Consider the following 17,648-nt stretch of genomic DNA (forward strand, 5'->3'; position numbering starts at 1 on the left):
TTCAACCCCAATTCCCTATCTCGATATCACTGAAGTTTTCACTACATTGGAGCAATCACAATATAATGCCCCAACCACCAAGAAGACCGAGTAGGCCACCATGCTCACGACATTGTACTGAAGCTGTAGAGAGATATGCTCAACCATGAAGCCTCGAGCATAGGGCCAAGAGGGTAGTGGGGGGGCTAGCAGGGAGTTGGATGGGACGGCGAAGGTGGGAATAGGAGGCATGGGTTTTAATAGGAGAAGGGGAGAAGGGGAGCAGGGGTTTCAGAAGGAGGGGGGTAAGGGTTTTAGAGGGAAGAAGGGTTGGGGTTTCAGAATGAAGAGTGGGGCTGGGGTTTCAGAAGGAGGAGGGGGCGGGGAGTTGGAGGGGGAGGGCGAAGGTGAGAGCAGGGAAGATGGGGACTGGTGGTTGTAGGAAGGGCACTAGGAAAGTTAATAGTGGGGGTAGAATCAAGGGAGGTAGGGAGTTGGTTGGGGAGCAAAGGTGGGAGCAGGGAAGAGTGGGTGGGGCTTTCAGAAGTAGGAGGGTGTGGGGGTTTCATAACAAAATATTGCATTGGATGTCAATTTCTGTCCGATCATACACATATACCTCTCTCCTTGATATTTTCAATTAAGAGAAGTGGATTCCGTGTTGAGCATCTCTTTCGTTCATAATACGGCACCACGAATCCAATACACCGATATGTAGTCCGACGGACATCAACCTTTGGTGTGCCAAAACCGTGATGCGTTACCGCAATGACAAGGACCTCCCAAGTCAAAAGGCCAATCAATCTCGTTCCTCAAAAACTGACAATAACACATGTGAGATTCTCACGTAATTCAATTCAATACCCACACTATATGTATACTCACATCTGTGTCCCTGGAATCATCATTCCTAGAAGCACATGATGTGACAATCATTTGAATAAGGTGTCTTCCCTATCCATATCTCTAAGTTGAGAATGTTTTAGGTAAAAACCTAAGGACAACCATAGCCTATCAATAATGTATCACACATAAAAATAAAAAATGAAAAACAACTTAATTTAACTAATTAAAATCCGGATTAGATAGACACATAATTCCAACATTACCTATATATATATATAGAACTCCCTCATTAAGCTGCCATAATCTTGAGTGCGTGGGTTGTTTCACATGTCCTTTTTGTAGGACAGCAAGTCTTTCCTCTTGCTGAACCTTATCAAGTGATTTATGGCACTAGCAAGAACTTCTGATTATTGTATTTAATGTGTGGCAACTGTGAACGTAAATAGGCTTCAGTTGATGAAGATATCCAGATGCACAATCCAATAGAGTTCTAAGCTTAGCATAAACATGAGATAATTAATTAATGGACTAAATTTCCCTCCACCTATAGAGGAGGGTTCATCCACCATCTTAGGGTTCACAAATCCCTCATAAGGTTTTTGTATGTTCCAAAATATCCTCCCGATACCCTTTCCCGCCCTCTTCCGCCCCCGGTGATCCATTCACCGTGGGTGGAGAGAAACTCAGTCCTTAATTAATTCGATTGAAAATATTAAGGCTGCGTTTGGTATGCATTTTAGGTCAATTTTGCATTCTTAGATGATAAAAATAGTAGTTTTTATCGTCCAAGAATGTGAAATCGACTTAGAATACATTCCAAGAATGCATACCAAACACAGCCTTATTTATAGCTTCCTTTCTAGTGTTAAGGCTTTCTAGCCATGGTTTTAGATTCTGATGTTTTGATGACAAAGAAAAGATGGTTTTCTTAAGGGTATCGATTAAGCTTTGTTGAGGAGATTTTAGTTTAATTCTCAAAACCTTTGAGCTAACCCACCCTGAGGTGCCTTCATATGACCCAGAACTGTGCAGTAAATGAAACTCAGAGTAGCTTAAGCGCTAATAATTCCATTCCAGAAGACTTCAATTTGTTGCAGGAATCTCATCACTTTTGAGTTCTAACACAAGAATCTCCATAAGGGATTCTTCACTTCTCATGCTAACGGTTAGTTCCAAGTCAAGAATCCAGTTCATTCTAATATGAAAATTAATTGAGAGAGAAGATATGAGAGGATACCTTGCTTATATTCACCAAAAGAAAAGAAAGAAAGAAAGAAATATGGGAGGATTCCTTGCTTATATTCACCCAAAAGACAAGACAAGTGAATCCATTTCCTCCCTTTAACCAGCTTTCACTTTTATTTGAAGACCTCTTGTTCTATATTTATCTGCAATTCTGCTTATATAGCTGAAAACATCTCTGTGTTCTGCTGAAATCACATTCGTTCTTCTCTCTTCCATCAAAATGGGTTTAGGCATGAGCCTCCTTGGAAAAGGTCTGCAAATTTCTTCTCCATCTCATTTAACCCATAGTTCTTAATTATTTTACTAATTGATGATTCTAGTTGTAGTTTTATACATATATATTCAGATTGGTACTTCCCAAATCGATTAGAATCATAAACATCTCTATCGAAATTAATTAAGTTATTGTGTATTCCAGGGATGCCATCAGCGAAGATGTTGGGGTTTTTAACAGATACACTTTACAAGCAGTTTACTGAAAAACCTATTGGAACTTTTGAGGAATTCCATCTTGCTATTCTTGACATTTTCAAGTAAGAGATCTATCATCCCCCTCTTCGTATTTTTATTTAGGGAAAAGCAGTGTGCTCACCCTGTGTCTGTCTCTCTCCCCTCCCCATGGGGCCGGGCAAGGCTGCCCGCATATCAGAGCAAGTGGCGTGCCCAACCCTATCCGTTTTATTTATGGGAGAAAGAATGCTAACCGGTGTTGTGCCTCGGCGTGTACCTGTGTCCAGGCACAGCCGTGTGCGAAATTAATGACTGGTGCACCCCATGGCAAGGCGGAAAGGACTAGGGGTACGCCGGTCATTTAATGAACGGTTGTGCCTGGATGCAGGTACACTCTGACGCACAACACCGGTTATTGTTCCTTTTCACTTTATTTTTATGGAAAGTAGTTTTCTGTCCAGGAATGTGCCCTACAGCTGCACCACCATGTGTCTCTCTCTCCTCCTCAAAACAAGGGGGCAGAAGTGTCTTTTCATATGGGGAGGAGAGAGATAGACTCGTGGGAGTGATGGCATAGGCCACACTCACGAATGTAGTTCTTTTACTTTTATTTTTTTGTTATTTTGAAAAGAAAAAATAATTTATTAAAGAAGTATTAAGAATTAACGTATTAGTAAAACAACGATTGCAACAGAAAAACGAAAGAGAATCATACACACATATAACACAACGACTTATTTATTTTACCCAAGATGGGCTATGTCCATTGTCGAGCGATAGACCAAGGCTTCCACTATTTTTTTGAAGAAATTACACAACCCTCACACACCTCACCTCACAAGATAACCCCTTTTTTATATATATATATATATATATATATATATATATATATATTGCCTTGTGCATTACAATATAGAGAAACCCTAATTCTGAAAGTACAAAACTGCCCTCAAATATAAACGACTCCCAAAAATTAGGCTCTTAATTAGGCTCCGACCCCCTTAATTACCAGTGAGCGGAACCACCAGAATTGGGGAGAAGTGAACAGTACTCTTGAATTAGACTGAGATCAGGCTTCACCAGTAAACAAAAAGAGGAAAGGGCTGAAACCCAAATGCCTCAAAAGGCCATAAGAAATACCATATACTAACTCAAATTATGCTTAAATTGATCAGCTCATTCAATTCAGCTTTGCCCGGTAGGCATTACGATGTACCAACACGAGAAGATGTAGAGGTCAGTTTTAAGTTGTCTGATTATTATAAACTGCTTAAAATAAATGCATGTGGCTTTACATATTCTAATTTTACTTAGAAAATACATACAGGAATATTATAAGAAATGGCAAGAAGAGACTGACGCAGAAAAGAAGAAGAAGGTGTTCATGGAATTGATGACAACAAAAGTAAACACAAGCAAGCTAGATGATTCTACCATGGTCGTAGGATTGCTGACACCCCCGGCTGCCATGGCTGTGAAGAGGGTCGGCGAGACTGTCCCACAGATTCGAGTGATCAAGGCCATTCCTGATGTTATCTTTGTGCCATCTGCAACTTTGATAGCACTAATCTCAGTTAAGCTCTCCAAGAGGATGTCTATAAAGAAACACATAACCTGATCAGTACGTACTTAATTAATTATGTACAAGAAGAGCCAGCAAATTCTATTCTGAGGGCATTATCAGTTCTCTGTCTCTCTGTGTATTAGAAAGGGGGGTGGCCCTTTTGGGGCTAAAAAACATTATCAATATATCAAAGCATGTATATATTCTATGCAAAAGAGAATAAGGCAATATTGCAAATACATGATCACATAACCATGGATTGGAATTGGACTATTATTTAACCCTCCTCCCCACACCCCCCCCCCCCCCCCCAAAAAAAAGGAATTGGACAGACTCTATCCCAACTTTGATTAGTGCTCATTCTTAAAACCTTTGGAATCAGTCATGAATGCATTTGATCTTTATTTTTCATAAAAATTTTCTTCTTTTAGTGAGTAAAAATACTATAAAATCAATGAAACTTGTTTCTTGTATCTAAATCTACGAGATTTTTGAATAGGGAAAAGGCTGGGTATGCTAGTGGTATACCGTATGCTAGCAGCCTCTCTTTCTCTCTCTTTAAAGGGTAAGGGAGTCATTCAAAGGGCGGAAGAGAGAGATAAACACATAGGGTGCTAGCATACTCATCACTCTCCTGAGTGAATAATACAAACTCAAAAAAGTCAAAGATTTGTGAAAATGTTTGTTTCTTCTCCCTGATTTCCGATTTTTTTATATTTTAAATAAGGGCACACATTCTCTGTCCGGGAGCACATCTGCCTGGCCCAAACACATGTGCGGGGTTTGCATTATTGGGGGGGGAGGGGAGCTGGTCATTTCTCTCACCCCCCATGTGTCTGGGCATACCCTGCGCCCCCAATGCAGAGAACTTTACCCCTTTAAATAATTTTAAAATTAAAAAAAAATCAAATAACTTACTTGTTTTACCTTTATTTATTGTTCGTCTCCCACAAGGCTTGAACCCACAGCCTTCATGCATTTTCTTGTGTAAAGGCAAAGTAATGGAATTGTTTTAATCCCACATTGCTTATGTAAGAAGAAGGAGAGTGGTTTACGCACGCCGGTGATCTTTATTTTTGTGGTAGTGATATTACCTACATAAGAGACGCGTTCATCCAGGGAGACTGAGGTGTTTGTACTACAAGGTTTTGTCTTCTCACTGTAACCCTTTAGACAGAAATGTCTAGGGCACCTTCTCTTAATAAGGGAGATGTCAAGGATATTCAACACCCCAACCTAAGTAGCTTCTCTTTCTGTGAGTGTGTTTTTAAATATTGCCAATTTTTTAAGTTTTCAAAGTTTTTCTTTGTTTAGCTGAGCACAACTCTGAAGATTCCCGAAAAGGCTCAATAAGTGGATGCAATGATTATTGGAGGAGTCTTCGGGACTATTTTATCTTGGAGGCTGATTTGCATTACCCGGTTTGCACTTGTTGGAGACGAATGCACAACTACAAGGAAATAACCAAGCAAACAATCACATACAACATGAGAAATTTGATATGATTCTGCACGAATGCCTACATCCACCTGAGAAAAGCAGAAATTTTTTCACCAAGTTAAAAAACTCTCTACACCACTCTCTATCTCACAAAATGATGCCCCCCTTACTTGTGTCTAGGTTTTCCACACAAAGACAAAATATATGAAACCCAAGAAACACTTCTTATCAGGTCTATCAAAAAACAGAAAAAAAAAAAGGAGTACACAATGCACGAGGCTCCCATCATTGCTAGGTTTGGGGAGGATCATAATATACGCAACCTTATCCCTATTTTTGCAGGGAGACTATTTCCAGATTTGAACTCGTGACCACTTGGTCACAATGGAGCAACCTTTACCGTTGCTCCAAGGCCTATCAGGTTTATCAATTTCAATTTAATTCAAATTGAAATTGAAGAAGGTCGATCCTATGTCCTTTTCCAGGTTTTAAAACCTTGGGGGTGGACAAAATTTTAACTAATTCTAACAAATAACAAATCAAATTATGATAAAATAATAATTGTTTCATTGGAATATTAAATATTTTCAGGTGGATTAGGCACAGAAATTTATTCTCTCAAGTGCAGTGCACCACACTTAAGAATCCAATCATCCACCCAACATTTGAGAGGATACAAAAACGTTACTATCCATATTTTTAGGGTTGAATTCTTAAGTGTGGTGCACTAGACAATGTACTGCACTTGAGAAGATGAAAATTCATTAGGCACTTGGGCAGGTTTATGCAAGATGATTTTCCCACACGTGACACATTCATGTTTGGCATTTAATCAAAAATTGCAAATGCCTTGTAAAAAAACGATGGTGGATGAAAATAGAATTCACGTTTGGGACTCTTGGTGTGAAAATATAAACAAGATGTAAGATTCATCATTCACGTTTCACATAATTAATATATATATAATAGTGTATTAATATTTCTAAGCATTTGCATTGTAGTTTAATGGCGTGAAAAAGTACTTTATTGATGAAGAAAAAAAGGGTGTTACTTGGGCGCATGCAGTATGCTATCCCTACGTCTAAACATAGCGGTGGGCAAAATGATTGGTGCATCTTTATAGAAAGGCAGAATTTCATGAGGGCACAATGATCATTTCACATGTCCCTGTGTCTAGGCACAGGGCCAACGCATCGCACACAACACACACACCCAAGTAGCGGTATCTTTCCCTTCAATGAAATAAGTGATACGAAATATTTTAACAAAGGCATGTGAGACCTCACTGCACATGGAAATCATATTCAATTCTCTTTTCTTGGATAATGTAAATAATACTCTTTTCTTGGATAATGTAAATAATATTCCCTTTTCTTGGATAATGTAATTAACTTCTCAATAGCATCAGGTTTTACATTTGTCAATTAAAAAGGAAACCAAAGCTAGTGGGTTTAGCCACCTTTTTTCTTGGGGAAAACTACAATATAGAATGCGTAATGAGAAAACTGCTTCCCATAAAATTAAGACAGATTTTTCTCATTTAAAAAAAAGACAGTTTTCCTCTATCCATAGAGGACAGTTCACCCACCATGCGGTTCACAAACTCCTCCTAGGATTTTAGTATATTTGAAATACCCTCTCGATACCCATTCTCGTGCTCTCCCTCCCCTCAGTGAATGAGATTCCATTCACCGTGGGTGAAGGGAAACGCAGTCCATAAAATTATATCCTAATATAAGTGTGTCTTTAGCATCCATACAAATTAAAGAACACAAAAGGGGGGGGGGGAATGTGTACATTACGGTCCTCCTCAGACCCCGTAGTGGGCGAGTAAGGCTACATACAGTATGACCCTCTCCAGTCTCCAAACCCTGTAGTGGCAAGAATCTCATGCATTAAATACGCCTTTTTTTTAAGGAGATAGTTGTGTGTATCGTTATATTAAATTTTACATTAAATAACTTTTAAGAATAAGACAAATGATACTTAAAAGAAAGTTACAACTTCTTAATTCACCACTTTGATGAAATCATCTCCCAGACTTCCACACAATATAAAGCATGTTAGAACATCGTCCACACAACCAATCATGCAAATTTAGGTGAAGACAGACAAACAAGTCATAATCTTTGGGTCCAATTGATTGTGAAACCCTCAAGTCTTTCCAGCTCATAAGGCCCCCACAAGCTTTCTCTCTCTATCAAAATATCTTAGTCTAATTAACCTCCCTAATCCATCCCTCTCTAAGTGGGCCATTTTTAAAGTAATAAATAAACGATGCTGGTACTAATACGGATTGGGCTTGGGCTGTACTTACTATTTATTTACTTATCCGAAGTCCGAACATGGACCCAAATTTAAGGCTTGGATCTCTGCAACAAAGTTCAAAAGAGAATATAGAGCATAAACCCAAAAAAAGTGCTCTTAGGCTTAGGGACTGTTTGGAAAGAAAAATGCAGCTGGCTTTTTGAATCCTATTTTTGGTGATAGTAATTGTTGGTTTCTTGGTAGGTTTCAGTAATAATACAGAATAACTTTCGATATTCTTCAATCCTATCATTAGTTGCCCTAATAAACATCTCACTTCTATCGCTAGTAGTCTCATTTTTGAATGTGTACAAATTAGGACCCAAGTTGTTGAAAATGAATCCTAAAACGAAGCGGAAAAGAATGGAAATCGAAAACAACAGTCACACAAACGAACACTAGGATTTAAGTAGTTTGACAAGATTGCCTACGTCCACGGTGAGATGAGTTATGTTTCACTATCAATGGAGAATAAGATTACAACCATTGGTCCTACACCTCTCTTAGATTGCATTACAAAGAAAGAACTCCTTGCTATATATATTTATAGCGAAACCCTATACAAGAATTTTACCAAAATGCACATCTAGTCCTCAAAACTTGAGGCCTACGGCCTCTTAACGGCCCTTCGAAATCAACCCATAAAACAAGCGACAGAATACAAGACATTGTACCCCCAACACAAGTTTTCTTCACCCATGGAGAAGAGAGAATCTCTTTATCCACTCCATTTGGCTTCTAATTGGATTGGGTATATCATACCATGCGCAAATGGGAGATGGGAATTAATGATGAACCAAGAATCCAATCATAACATCACATCACCATCAGTGAAGAGATGCTCTCTTTAATTAAGATTAAGGAAAACTTAATCCTACAAATTAAACAATGGAACTCAATTGGTTGTAAGTTAAGAATAATCATTTGGAAACCCTAACCAAACCAAATAGTATAACTAAGGCTATGCATGTCCAAACAGGCTTCACGCTTCACATAATAAAACTTGGGCTTATGTTGTGAAGTTAGCTTGGGCTTTAGGTAAAACCCATGTCCATTAGTATCATACTGTTCTCGTGACGATTTCCACCGTATACTCGAGTAGTTAACCGTTACAAAATCTAACCTTCAGCCAAATGCCACGTGTAATCCTCTTTTAACCATAAGATGGTGCATGTGGGAAATCCTCCACCACACGTCCATCAGAAATTATAAACAAGCCCCTGTGTCTGAGCGTAGGGCACACCACAATCCGTGATCGGGTGGCGTTCTTTCTCCCCAAGTAAAATAAGGGAAAATGTTCTCTGTGAGGGGCACAGGCCACGCTAGACACAATGGGGGTGAAAATGACCGCCCCACCCCTGAAGGCGGAACAACCCCTAGATGCCACAAAGCTCTCTCATTGGCCGTTGCGCACACGTGGCTCATGTGCTCCCCCACAACAACATAAATCTTCTACGGTGCACTTCCTTGTCCTGCCTGTGCTGCGCAGACATAAGATGGCACGCATTGACCGCTTTACCCCAGCTCGGGCAAGGTATTCGAGCGGGGTAAGATGATCAATGTGCTCCGCCTTGTGTCTGCGTAGCACGGCAGGACGGACAGCCCCGTGCCGTATAAGATCTGGATTCCCCAGAAAGAACGCTCTCCCATAAAATAATAATATCTAATGGATGTATATAATCAAAAAGACTACTTTTAATTTCAGTCATAGTCTTCGTGCTTATCTCCACATTTCGATGAAAAAAGACACTTTCATTTCATCATATTTCCTCATTCCTTTTTCCCTCCTCCAAGTTTTCAGTGTTTTAAAGCTCTGGCCACACTAGTCGTGTCTCGCTTTCATTCTTGAAATTTCATGTTCTTACACTTCTATTAATTTTTTTTTTTTTTTTATAGCAGGTGATGGAGATCAATTTAGAATTTTATCTTAAATGATTACGGCCATGAAAGTTTTTTGTCCATTTCAGACCACTCAAAGGTCTAGCAAGAAGAACCCACTTCATTAACTAGGGATTTTGGATTTTGATTATAAGTCGTTTTCTACTTAATCTTGTCGATGACATCTTAATCTGTAACGGATTCCACTTTGAAGCTTTTATTTGAGTTTCTCTGCTTCCAGTCTTCTAGTTCAAACTTCAAACTTCAAACCGAGACTGATGATGATGTACTCCATGTTATTCGCTTGTTCTTGAACAATACATGCTACGCGAATCTAGATTTTTTCTAAGGGAGTTGTAGTATCGGACCGCATTAGAGATTGGGAGTTGTCGCTTTTAGTAATGGGGCAGCATGTGTTTGATTTGAGGTCGATATCTGCGTCGAAGACAGTGTGTTCGCTGGTGAGGACTTGCTCAAATATATTTCCGGGGCACCTGGGTGGTGTTAAAATCACTCGACAGTTATATTCTTTCGGAGGTAAAATTTCTATAAATGCTCTGTTTTGTAGGATTATATCTTGTTTCGTTTTTGAGACACCACTATTTTCAGTCTCTGGTTATGAAATTAGTGGACTGAATTGAAGCTTAGAACATGGCATTTATCAAAATTTTGTTGGAATTTGTTAGAGTTTTGAGTCATCAGTGCTCATGGGTGTTGGGTTTTCTTGAATTTCATTTATTGAAAGTTGTTTTTTTTTTTTTTTGGGAATCCACTGCTGGTTGATTAGTTGAGAATATCACCCGACATCAGAACAAAAGCGGCAGATGCATGCAACAGTGCAAATGCAAGAATGTCAGCTAAGGACCACATTCTCCATTTCTATTATTTTGGTGAATACTGAATAATTCTAGATTGCTCTCCATAACCTGCTAAGTGCATGATTTTGGTATGTCAAGAACAATCTTGCTTTCCATGTACTAGATGGTTGCAGTGATTTGGAATTGCTTTCAACTTCTTTGCTCTTGTTGGAAAAATTAAACGGCCATAGTAATAAGATTTGCGCTGAAGTACTGGTGGAAATTTTGACTTGTATAGTTGGACTTCTGGGTATTGCTTTGTAATTTTGCCCCTCTATTTACTTGCTCACCTAATTGGTCTGCATTAGCATCTATATTGAGATATTAAGGTGGAAGCTTTTCTCCGATTCTCCTTTCTGATTTTTTATTTTGCACAGGTGTTTTTCTGAAGGCTTCTTATTCAAACGCAAGAACTTCAAACCAAGCTATTGATTCAGTTGGCCAAGACAAATTTGCAGTAGTAAATGGTTCATCTCAGATCTTCAGAGCAAATGGGATGAGCTCAATTCCTTTTTCCAGAGAAACAAGTGTACTTGATGCCTTTCAAGATGAGTACGGGGGGATTGTTGTTAATCCACAAAGATTACCATCTAATCCTCATGCATTTGCTTCTATCCTTCAGTCTTCTCTTTCTCGTTGGAAACAAGAGGTAATGTTTCATTTTCCACACAACAATGGTATCTACTGCATTAATTTTTTTCTTAATATGATGTAGGAAATTATCAGTTATGGAATTATATGATCTTTCAGGAACCTAGTAAATACTGTTCTTTATAAGCTATGGATTTAAGGCTTGAGAAAAAGATGGTTTGCTTGCCTTCACTCATATAGACTCAATTACCAACATACATGCAACTTAACCCAACCTTTATCACAACTGCTTTGGGTTGGTTACACAAATTCATGGTTCCGGAAGTTTGCTTTTAAATCAAACTGTAAGAACTCATGTTTTCTCGCATCTTCAGAGTAATTCATCTTTTGTCTTCTCCCTTGTCCTTATAACACATTCATCTTCCGCCATATATAATTATGCAACCAAATATTATCTTTCTTAAGATCTATTATATAGATGAAAAGAGGGTGGCAAGCAGCCCCAGCTATGCAGAGAAGCTATACAAACCTGATGAGGAAAAAATCTACTCTTGAATAATGTAGCACCAATCTCAATCTAATGGAACCCTCTGATTCTTTTTTGCCCTAATCTGAATGAACTCCTTTTTGTTTGCTGTCTCTTTTTGGTTGCATGTTGAATTCAAATCTTAAAATTGACAATTTATTCTGCTTTCTAGTTTATTTTGTGTTTTGGGGATATATGAGACATTGTAATTTGTGATCAACCTCAGACTTCTAATTTTTGAGATAAATGACCATCTAATTAAGCGGTGGTTTGTGTCATCACCTTGGCAAGCTAATAAGTCAACATTGGAAGGGGATACGGATGAACTTCCTTTTCTCTGTGTATTTATGTGTGAGTTGGGAATGACGAACTTCCCTGTTGATGAGATATCTTATGTACTAGTGGGTGCACAGATCATAGACAACTTATAGTCCCAAGTGACACAACTGTAAGGTTTCTTAATACGTCTGTAATTTGGTTTTATCTTTCTTGCATTGCGTAATATGAAGATTTTCAGTACTTTTGAGGACAATGATACAAAAGTAGCCAATACAATGAGTTTGGAGACCCACAACAGAGGCACGTACTTGGAGTTGATACATCATTTAAATTGTGCCAATGAAAAGAATGCACGTATAATAAATTGTTGATAGAATATAAGTTATTAAAAATGCAGGTTCTTGTCTATATAGAATTGCTGGCATGTGTCTGGTTTTGACAGGTTTTTGAAAATGGATATTATGTTATTTTATCTTCTTCCTTGTTTTGAGTCAGCTGACAAACCTGGGCATACTTAACTGAAACTTCATGTGATTCCATTGTAGGGAAAGAAGGGGGTTTGGCTTAAGTTACCTCTGGAACAGTCTGAGCTTGTTCCAATTGCAGTGAAGGTAATCTTTGAAGTTGTTGACTCTTCACCTGAAGAACTCAAATAATATAAGGCAACATATATAGAACCCATTTTTTGGACTTCTTAATGGGGCAGTTGGTCTTTGACACCATTTTACTTTTACCAACAGTTTTAGGTGAAAATGCTGACTTACCTCATCTTCGATCTGTTTTTGTAATCGATGGTTCTAAAAACTTAATTTGATGACAGCAAGGTTTCCAATACCACCATGCTGAGCAAGAATACATAATGTTGACATACTGGATTCCTGAAGGACCTTGCTTGCTTCCTGCTAATGCTTCGCATCAGGTGGGAGTTGGGGGATTTGCTATCAATGACAAAAATGAGGTAAAATGAGTTTTTTGTTGAATGCTACGTATTCATTTTGTTCTTTGTGAGGAAGCAATGATGCAGTTTTTAGATGGCTTATATATTAATCATGTGCACCAAACATATGGTAGAGACGTTAAATTTATATATATAGTTCTGATATAGTATCTATAATTTCTCTCGAATTCTTAAATAGTGTAGCAGACAATGTGGGTCTTTCTAATGAAAAGGGAAATTTTTTTATGATGACTATCTCCAGGTCCTTGTTGTCCAAGAGAAGCATTGTGCCCCAGAATTTGTTGGTTTTTGGAAATTACCAACAGGTTTCATTCTTGAGGTACACTGGAACATTAAATTAAACTTCTGAAGTTTCCCCTATACCTCAATTTGTTGGACCTTAGAGTTCGATTGCAATGCACCAGAAAATTTACATGCCCTTATGCCGGCTTCTCAATTTGCTAAAGTTATGCAGGTTCATTCCTCACACATGGGTTCACCAACTAATAGCATATCACTGACTTGCATGCATATCCATAAATAGAACTATCAATTCTCTCGCATTCTAATCGTTTAGTTGATTTTAACCAGTCAGAGGAGATTTTTACTGGAGCTGTAAGAGAAGTCAAGGAGGAAACCGGTGTAAGAATCCAATACCTTTATATCATTCTTCTCTAGTTTATCTCTATTTATTTGTTTTCATACATTACATCCAATGTTCACAGTTTAATGAAGAGTATCCTTTTATTTTGATTGCATTTCTTGGCTGCAATGTAGATTGATACGGAATTTGTGGAAGTGATAGCTTTTAGGTAAGGTGTCCCCTATAATTGTTTGTATTACAAATTTTTTTCTCTGTTACTGAACTTGCCAAAGACTGTTTTGGGGCGCTACGGCTACATGTAGCATGTAATTTTTACTGATTTCAGAATTGAACTTGTAAAGTTTCTCTGTTACTGAACTTGCCAAAGACTGTTTTGGGGTGCTACGGCAACGTGTAGCACATAATTCTTATTGATTTCAGAATTGAACTAGTAAAGTTGTGTTTGCTGCATTGACCCATCTCTCTCTCTCTCTCTCTCTTGGGTTTAATAGTGGAAGGGGTGGGGGGGGAGTGTGCTAAAACGGTTTTATGAGTAGATGTAACCCCGGGGCAGGTTAGATTCACGTGAATAGCCAAGTTGTATTGCAGCTTATCAACTGATATATTTTAGTGGACTGGTTACTGAGCCCTAAGTCATCCAAGTTATTTGAAGTGTAGACCATATGTCAGGGTGGCTACCTCAATCTTCAGTACCTAGTTTTAATTTTGATGGTGATATTTGCTAATTAATGGTGTTAAAAGAGAGATGTAGAGAATGCTTGAATGAATAATTCGATCATTCAGGCCCTGTTTATATAAAGAACAGAATTACAACTGAAAATAGAAACTTAACTCAGTCCTAGTCCTACTAGGAATTCCTAATACAACTAGGAATCCCAAACTAGGACTCGGCTGGAGAATAACAATAAAAGGAATAAAAAATAAAGAAAAAGAAACATAAATAAAGTGGGACTAACCACCCTAACTCGACTAGGACTAATCCTAGTAAGCTAGGACAGGTAGGACCAATCCTAGTGGAACTAGGACTCCAAGCAGCCTATTTCAACATTCCCCCTCAAGTTGGAGCAAAGATGTCGATCATGCCCAACTTGACTAAATTGGGATGAAACAATTTTCCAGACAATCCCTTGGTGAAGATATCAGCAAGTTGATCCGGAGATGTCACAAAAGGAATACAAATCAGCCCATCTTCTAACTTCTCTTTGATGAAATGCCTATCCACCTCAACATGCTTGGTACGATCATGCTGTATAGGATTGTGTGCTATGCTGATTGCAGCCTTGTTGTCACAGTACAACATCATAGGAAGACGAATAGGAACACCAAGATCTTGTAACAACCCTTTAAGCCAGAGTAACTCACAAATACCCTGTGCCATAGCTCGAAACTCAACTTCGGCACTAGAACGGGCAACAACATTTTGCTTCTTGCTACGCCAAGTGACAAGATTTCCACCTACAAAGGAGCAATACCCAGAAATAGACTTGCGATCTGCAGAACCAGCCCAATCAGAATCAGTATATGCTTCTATCCATAGATGACTATGCGTAGACAAAAGAATTCCTTTTCCAGGAGCTGACTTCAAATAGTGTAAGATACGAAGAACAACCTTCATATGAGAAGAATAGGGATCATGCATAAACTGGCTTACAGTACTCACGGCGACAGCAATGTCAGGACGAGTGTGTGAGAGATAAATCAACTTCCCTACAAGTCTTTGGTACTGGCCTTTATCAACAGGCTCCCCTTCTTTCTCCTTGAGTCGAACAGTAGGGTCCATAGGAGTATCTGAAGGATGGCAGCCTAGCAACCCAGTTTCAGCTAATAAGTCTAGGACATACTTCCTCTGGGAGAGAAAAATGCCTTTAGAAGATCTGGCCACTTCAATCCCAAGAAAGTATCGTAATTTCCCTAGATCTTTAATCTCAAATTCTTGTCGGTCTTCAATCGTTTGATCTCATTACCATCATTACCAGTAACTACTATATCATCGACGTAGACTATAAGAGCAGCGAGTTTTTCACCAGTCCTCTTTATAAAGAGTGTGTGATCAGCATTACTCTGCTTATAGCCCACAAAAATCATAGCTTTGTGGAACCGGTCAAACCATGCTCGAGGTGACTGCTTCAGACCATAAAGTGCACGCTTCAGTTTACACACTTTTCCTTGGTTTCTGTCGCAAGAGAACCCTGGTGGGACGTCCATATACACCTCCTCATCCAGTGCTCCATTTAGGAAGGCATTTTTTACATTTAGCTATTGCAAATCCCATCCAAGGTTGACTGCACAAGATAATAACAAACGAACAGTATTCAACTTTGCAACAGGTGCAAAAGTTTCCTGGTAATCAATGCCGTATGTCTGAGAAAACTCCTTGGCCACGAGCCGTGCCTTATACCTATCCACAGTGCCATCAACCTTCTGCTTCACCACAAACACCCATTTGCATCCAACGGTTTTCTTCCTAGGTGGAAGAACCACAAGCTCCCATGTGTTATTTTTCTTCAAGGCCTCCATTTCTTCCATCATAGCTGCCTTCCACTTTCCGTCTGATAGAGCTTCCTGCCAATGGTTAGGAATACGAACAAAAGAAAGAGAGGAAACAAAAGCATGAAAGGATGGGGAAAGTGAGTTATAAGAAACAACATGAGATATGGGATGCTGAGTGCAAGTCCTAACACCTTTGCAAAGAGCAATAGGTAATTCAGGAGAAGGAATATTACCAGGTGGAGAGGCAGGTTCTAGATCCGGGTTCGGCAATTGGATGGGTACTGGAGCAACAATTGATTGAACCTGCTTATGTTTCCTTCCATAGGTCTTCACAGTACGGTCATCAATCCTCCTCTGAAATTCACTAATAGTCCTCTGGATAGGATTTTGGACCGGGGTAGGTTGCTCCTCTTGAATAGAGATAGTCTCCCCCTGTATAGGAACCTCTCCCCCTGAGTCAGGGGAAGTACTGGGGACAGGCCGAACTGGTTCAGACTCGTGGTAAGCAGACTGAATTGGAGGCGGAGAGTCAATAGTCAGCACATCTTCACTAACACTCTCCCCCTGAAGAGGTGGGGACACATAATATGAAACATGTTCATGAAAAACATCTATGCTAACAAAAATCCGGCGGGAAGGAGGGTAATAACACCTGTACCCCTTCTGGGTAGCAGAGTAACTCAAGAAAATGTAGCGGAGACTACGTGGGTCAAGTTTACCAGGGGACCTTGTATCCCTGGCATAACAAACGCAGCCAAACACCTTAGGTGAGACTATGAAGGAAGAAGAGCCAAGTAATAGCTCAATAGGGGCCTTAGAAAGAAGAACCCAACTGGGCAGCCTATTAATTAAATAGGCTGCAGTAAGAACTGCATCTCCCCAATAAAGGGAAGGGACATTGCGAGCAAACATAAGAGCTCTAGCCACCTCCAAGAGGTGGCGATTTTTCCTCTCAGCCACACCATTTTGGGCTGGAGTGTCAACACAGCTGGTCTGATAGAGGATTCCATGGGCAGCAAGGTATTTTTGGAACTGACCTTCCGTATACTCTTTCCCATTGTCACTCCTCAAAATTTTAAGAGTGGCAGTAAATTGGGTCTTAATTAATTGATGAAAGTGCTGAAAGCAAGAAAAAACTTCATTTTTTGTGTGCATAAGGTATGCCCAAGTGAACCTAGAATAGTAATCAATGAAAGTGACATACCACTGATGGCCAGTCAGGGAAGCTTTCCTACTAGGCCCCCATACATCAGTATGAACGGTATGAAATAAGGAAGAGGATCTCTTATTAGAAATAGGATAAGTTGAACGTGTCTGTGTAGCCAAGACACAAGGTTCACAAAAAAAATCTTCCTTATTACAATCCTTAATTAATGCTGGAAATAAATTTGATAAAGTTCCTAAGCGGGGATGGCCTAGTCTAGAGTGCCATTTATGTATTTCAAAAGAGAAAGATGCCGAAGGTAAAGACTGAGTAGGTGTAGGATCTCCATCAAGCAGGTACAATCCGCCATGCACTTTACCCGATCCAATCGTCTTCCCCGAGTCTAGCTCCTGAAAAACACAGTGAGTTGGAAAAAAAGTCACTTTACAATTTAGGGATTTAGGTGATACCGCTAATGGAAAGAAGGTTAGTTGTAAATTTGGGAATATGC

At 39.2% G+C, this 17,648-nt stretch overlaps 2 protein-coding genes across 3 annotated transcripts; both read left to right on the forward strand.

Moving 5' to 3' along the window:
• The first annotated feature begins 2,202 nt into the window (after positions 1 to 2,202).
• On the forward strand, positions 2,203 to 9,995 carry LOC122640782. Its single transcript, XM_043834062.1, has 5 exons — positions 2,203 to 2,321; positions 2,489 to 2,603; positions 3,696 to 3,756; positions 3,848 to 4,141; positions 9,984 to 9,995. Exons 1-4 carry the CDS (start codon positions 2,291 to 2,293, stop codon positions 4,136 to 4,138), a joined length of 498 nt encoding a protein of 165 aa, XP_043689997.1. The 5' UTR covers positions 2,203 to 2,290; the 3' UTR covers positions 4,139 to 4,141; positions 9,984 to 9,995.
• An 8-nt stretch (positions 9,996 to 10,003) lies between these two features.
• On the forward strand, positions 10,004 to 13,737 carry LOC122640871 (nudix hydrolase 8-like). 2 transcript variants are annotated; one of them, XM_043834179.1, is made up of 7 exons: positions 10,004 to 10,246; positions 10,944 to 11,215; positions 12,508 to 12,573; positions 12,783 to 12,920; positions 13,162 to 13,239; positions 13,491 to 13,541; positions 13,677 to 13,737. In XM_043834179.1, exons 1-7 carry the CDS (start codon positions 10,111 to 10,113, stop codon positions 13,713 to 13,715), a joined length of 780 nt encoding a protein of 259 aa, XP_043690114.1. In that variant the 5' UTR covers positions 10,004 to 10,110; the 3' UTR covers positions 13,716 to 13,737. The 2 variants fall into 2 exon arrangements, with proteins under 2 accessions (XP_043690114.1, XP_043690188.1); XM_043834253.1 differs by having other exon boundaries at positions 10,004 to 10,238; positions 10,936 to 11,215.
• The last annotated feature ends 3,911 nt before the right edge of the window (positions 13,738 to 17,648 follow it).

Source organism: Telopea speciosissima, chromosome 1 (genome assembly GCF_018873765.1).
Source record: "Telopea speciosissima isolate NSW1024214 ecotype Mountain lineage chromosome 1, Tspe_v1, whole genome shotgun sequence".
In the NCBI taxonomy this organism is placed as follows: Eukaryota; Viridiplantae; Streptophyta; class Magnoliopsida; order Proteales; family Proteaceae; genus Telopea; species Telopea speciosissima.

Bases quoted from the DNA above. Each gene is read 5' to 3' on its own strand.
- LOC122640782 (XM_043834062.1), top strand. From the start codon at position 2,291: ATGGGTTTAGGCATGAGCCTCCTTGGAAAAG. The intron at 2,322-2,488 runs GTCTGCAAATTT...TGTGTATTCCAG, and splicing joins CATGAGCCTCCTTGGAAAAG to GGATGCCATCAGCGAAGATG. The intron at 2,604-3,695 runs GTAAGAGATCTA...TAAATTGATCAG, and splicing joins GCTATTCTTGACATTTTCAA to CTCATTCAATTCAGCTTTGC.
- LOC122640871 (XM_043834179.1), top strand. From the start codon at position 10,111: ATGGGGCAGCATGTGTTTGATTTGAGGTCGATATCTGCGTCGAAGACA. The intron at 10,247-10,943 runs GTAAAATTTCTA...TATTTTGCACAG, and splicing joins ACAGTTATATTCTTTCGGAG to GTGTTTTTCTGAAGGCTTCT. The intron at 13,542-13,676 runs GTAAGAATCCAA...GCTGCAATGTAG, and splicing joins AAGTCAAGGAGGAAACCGGT to ATTGATACGGAATTTGTGGA.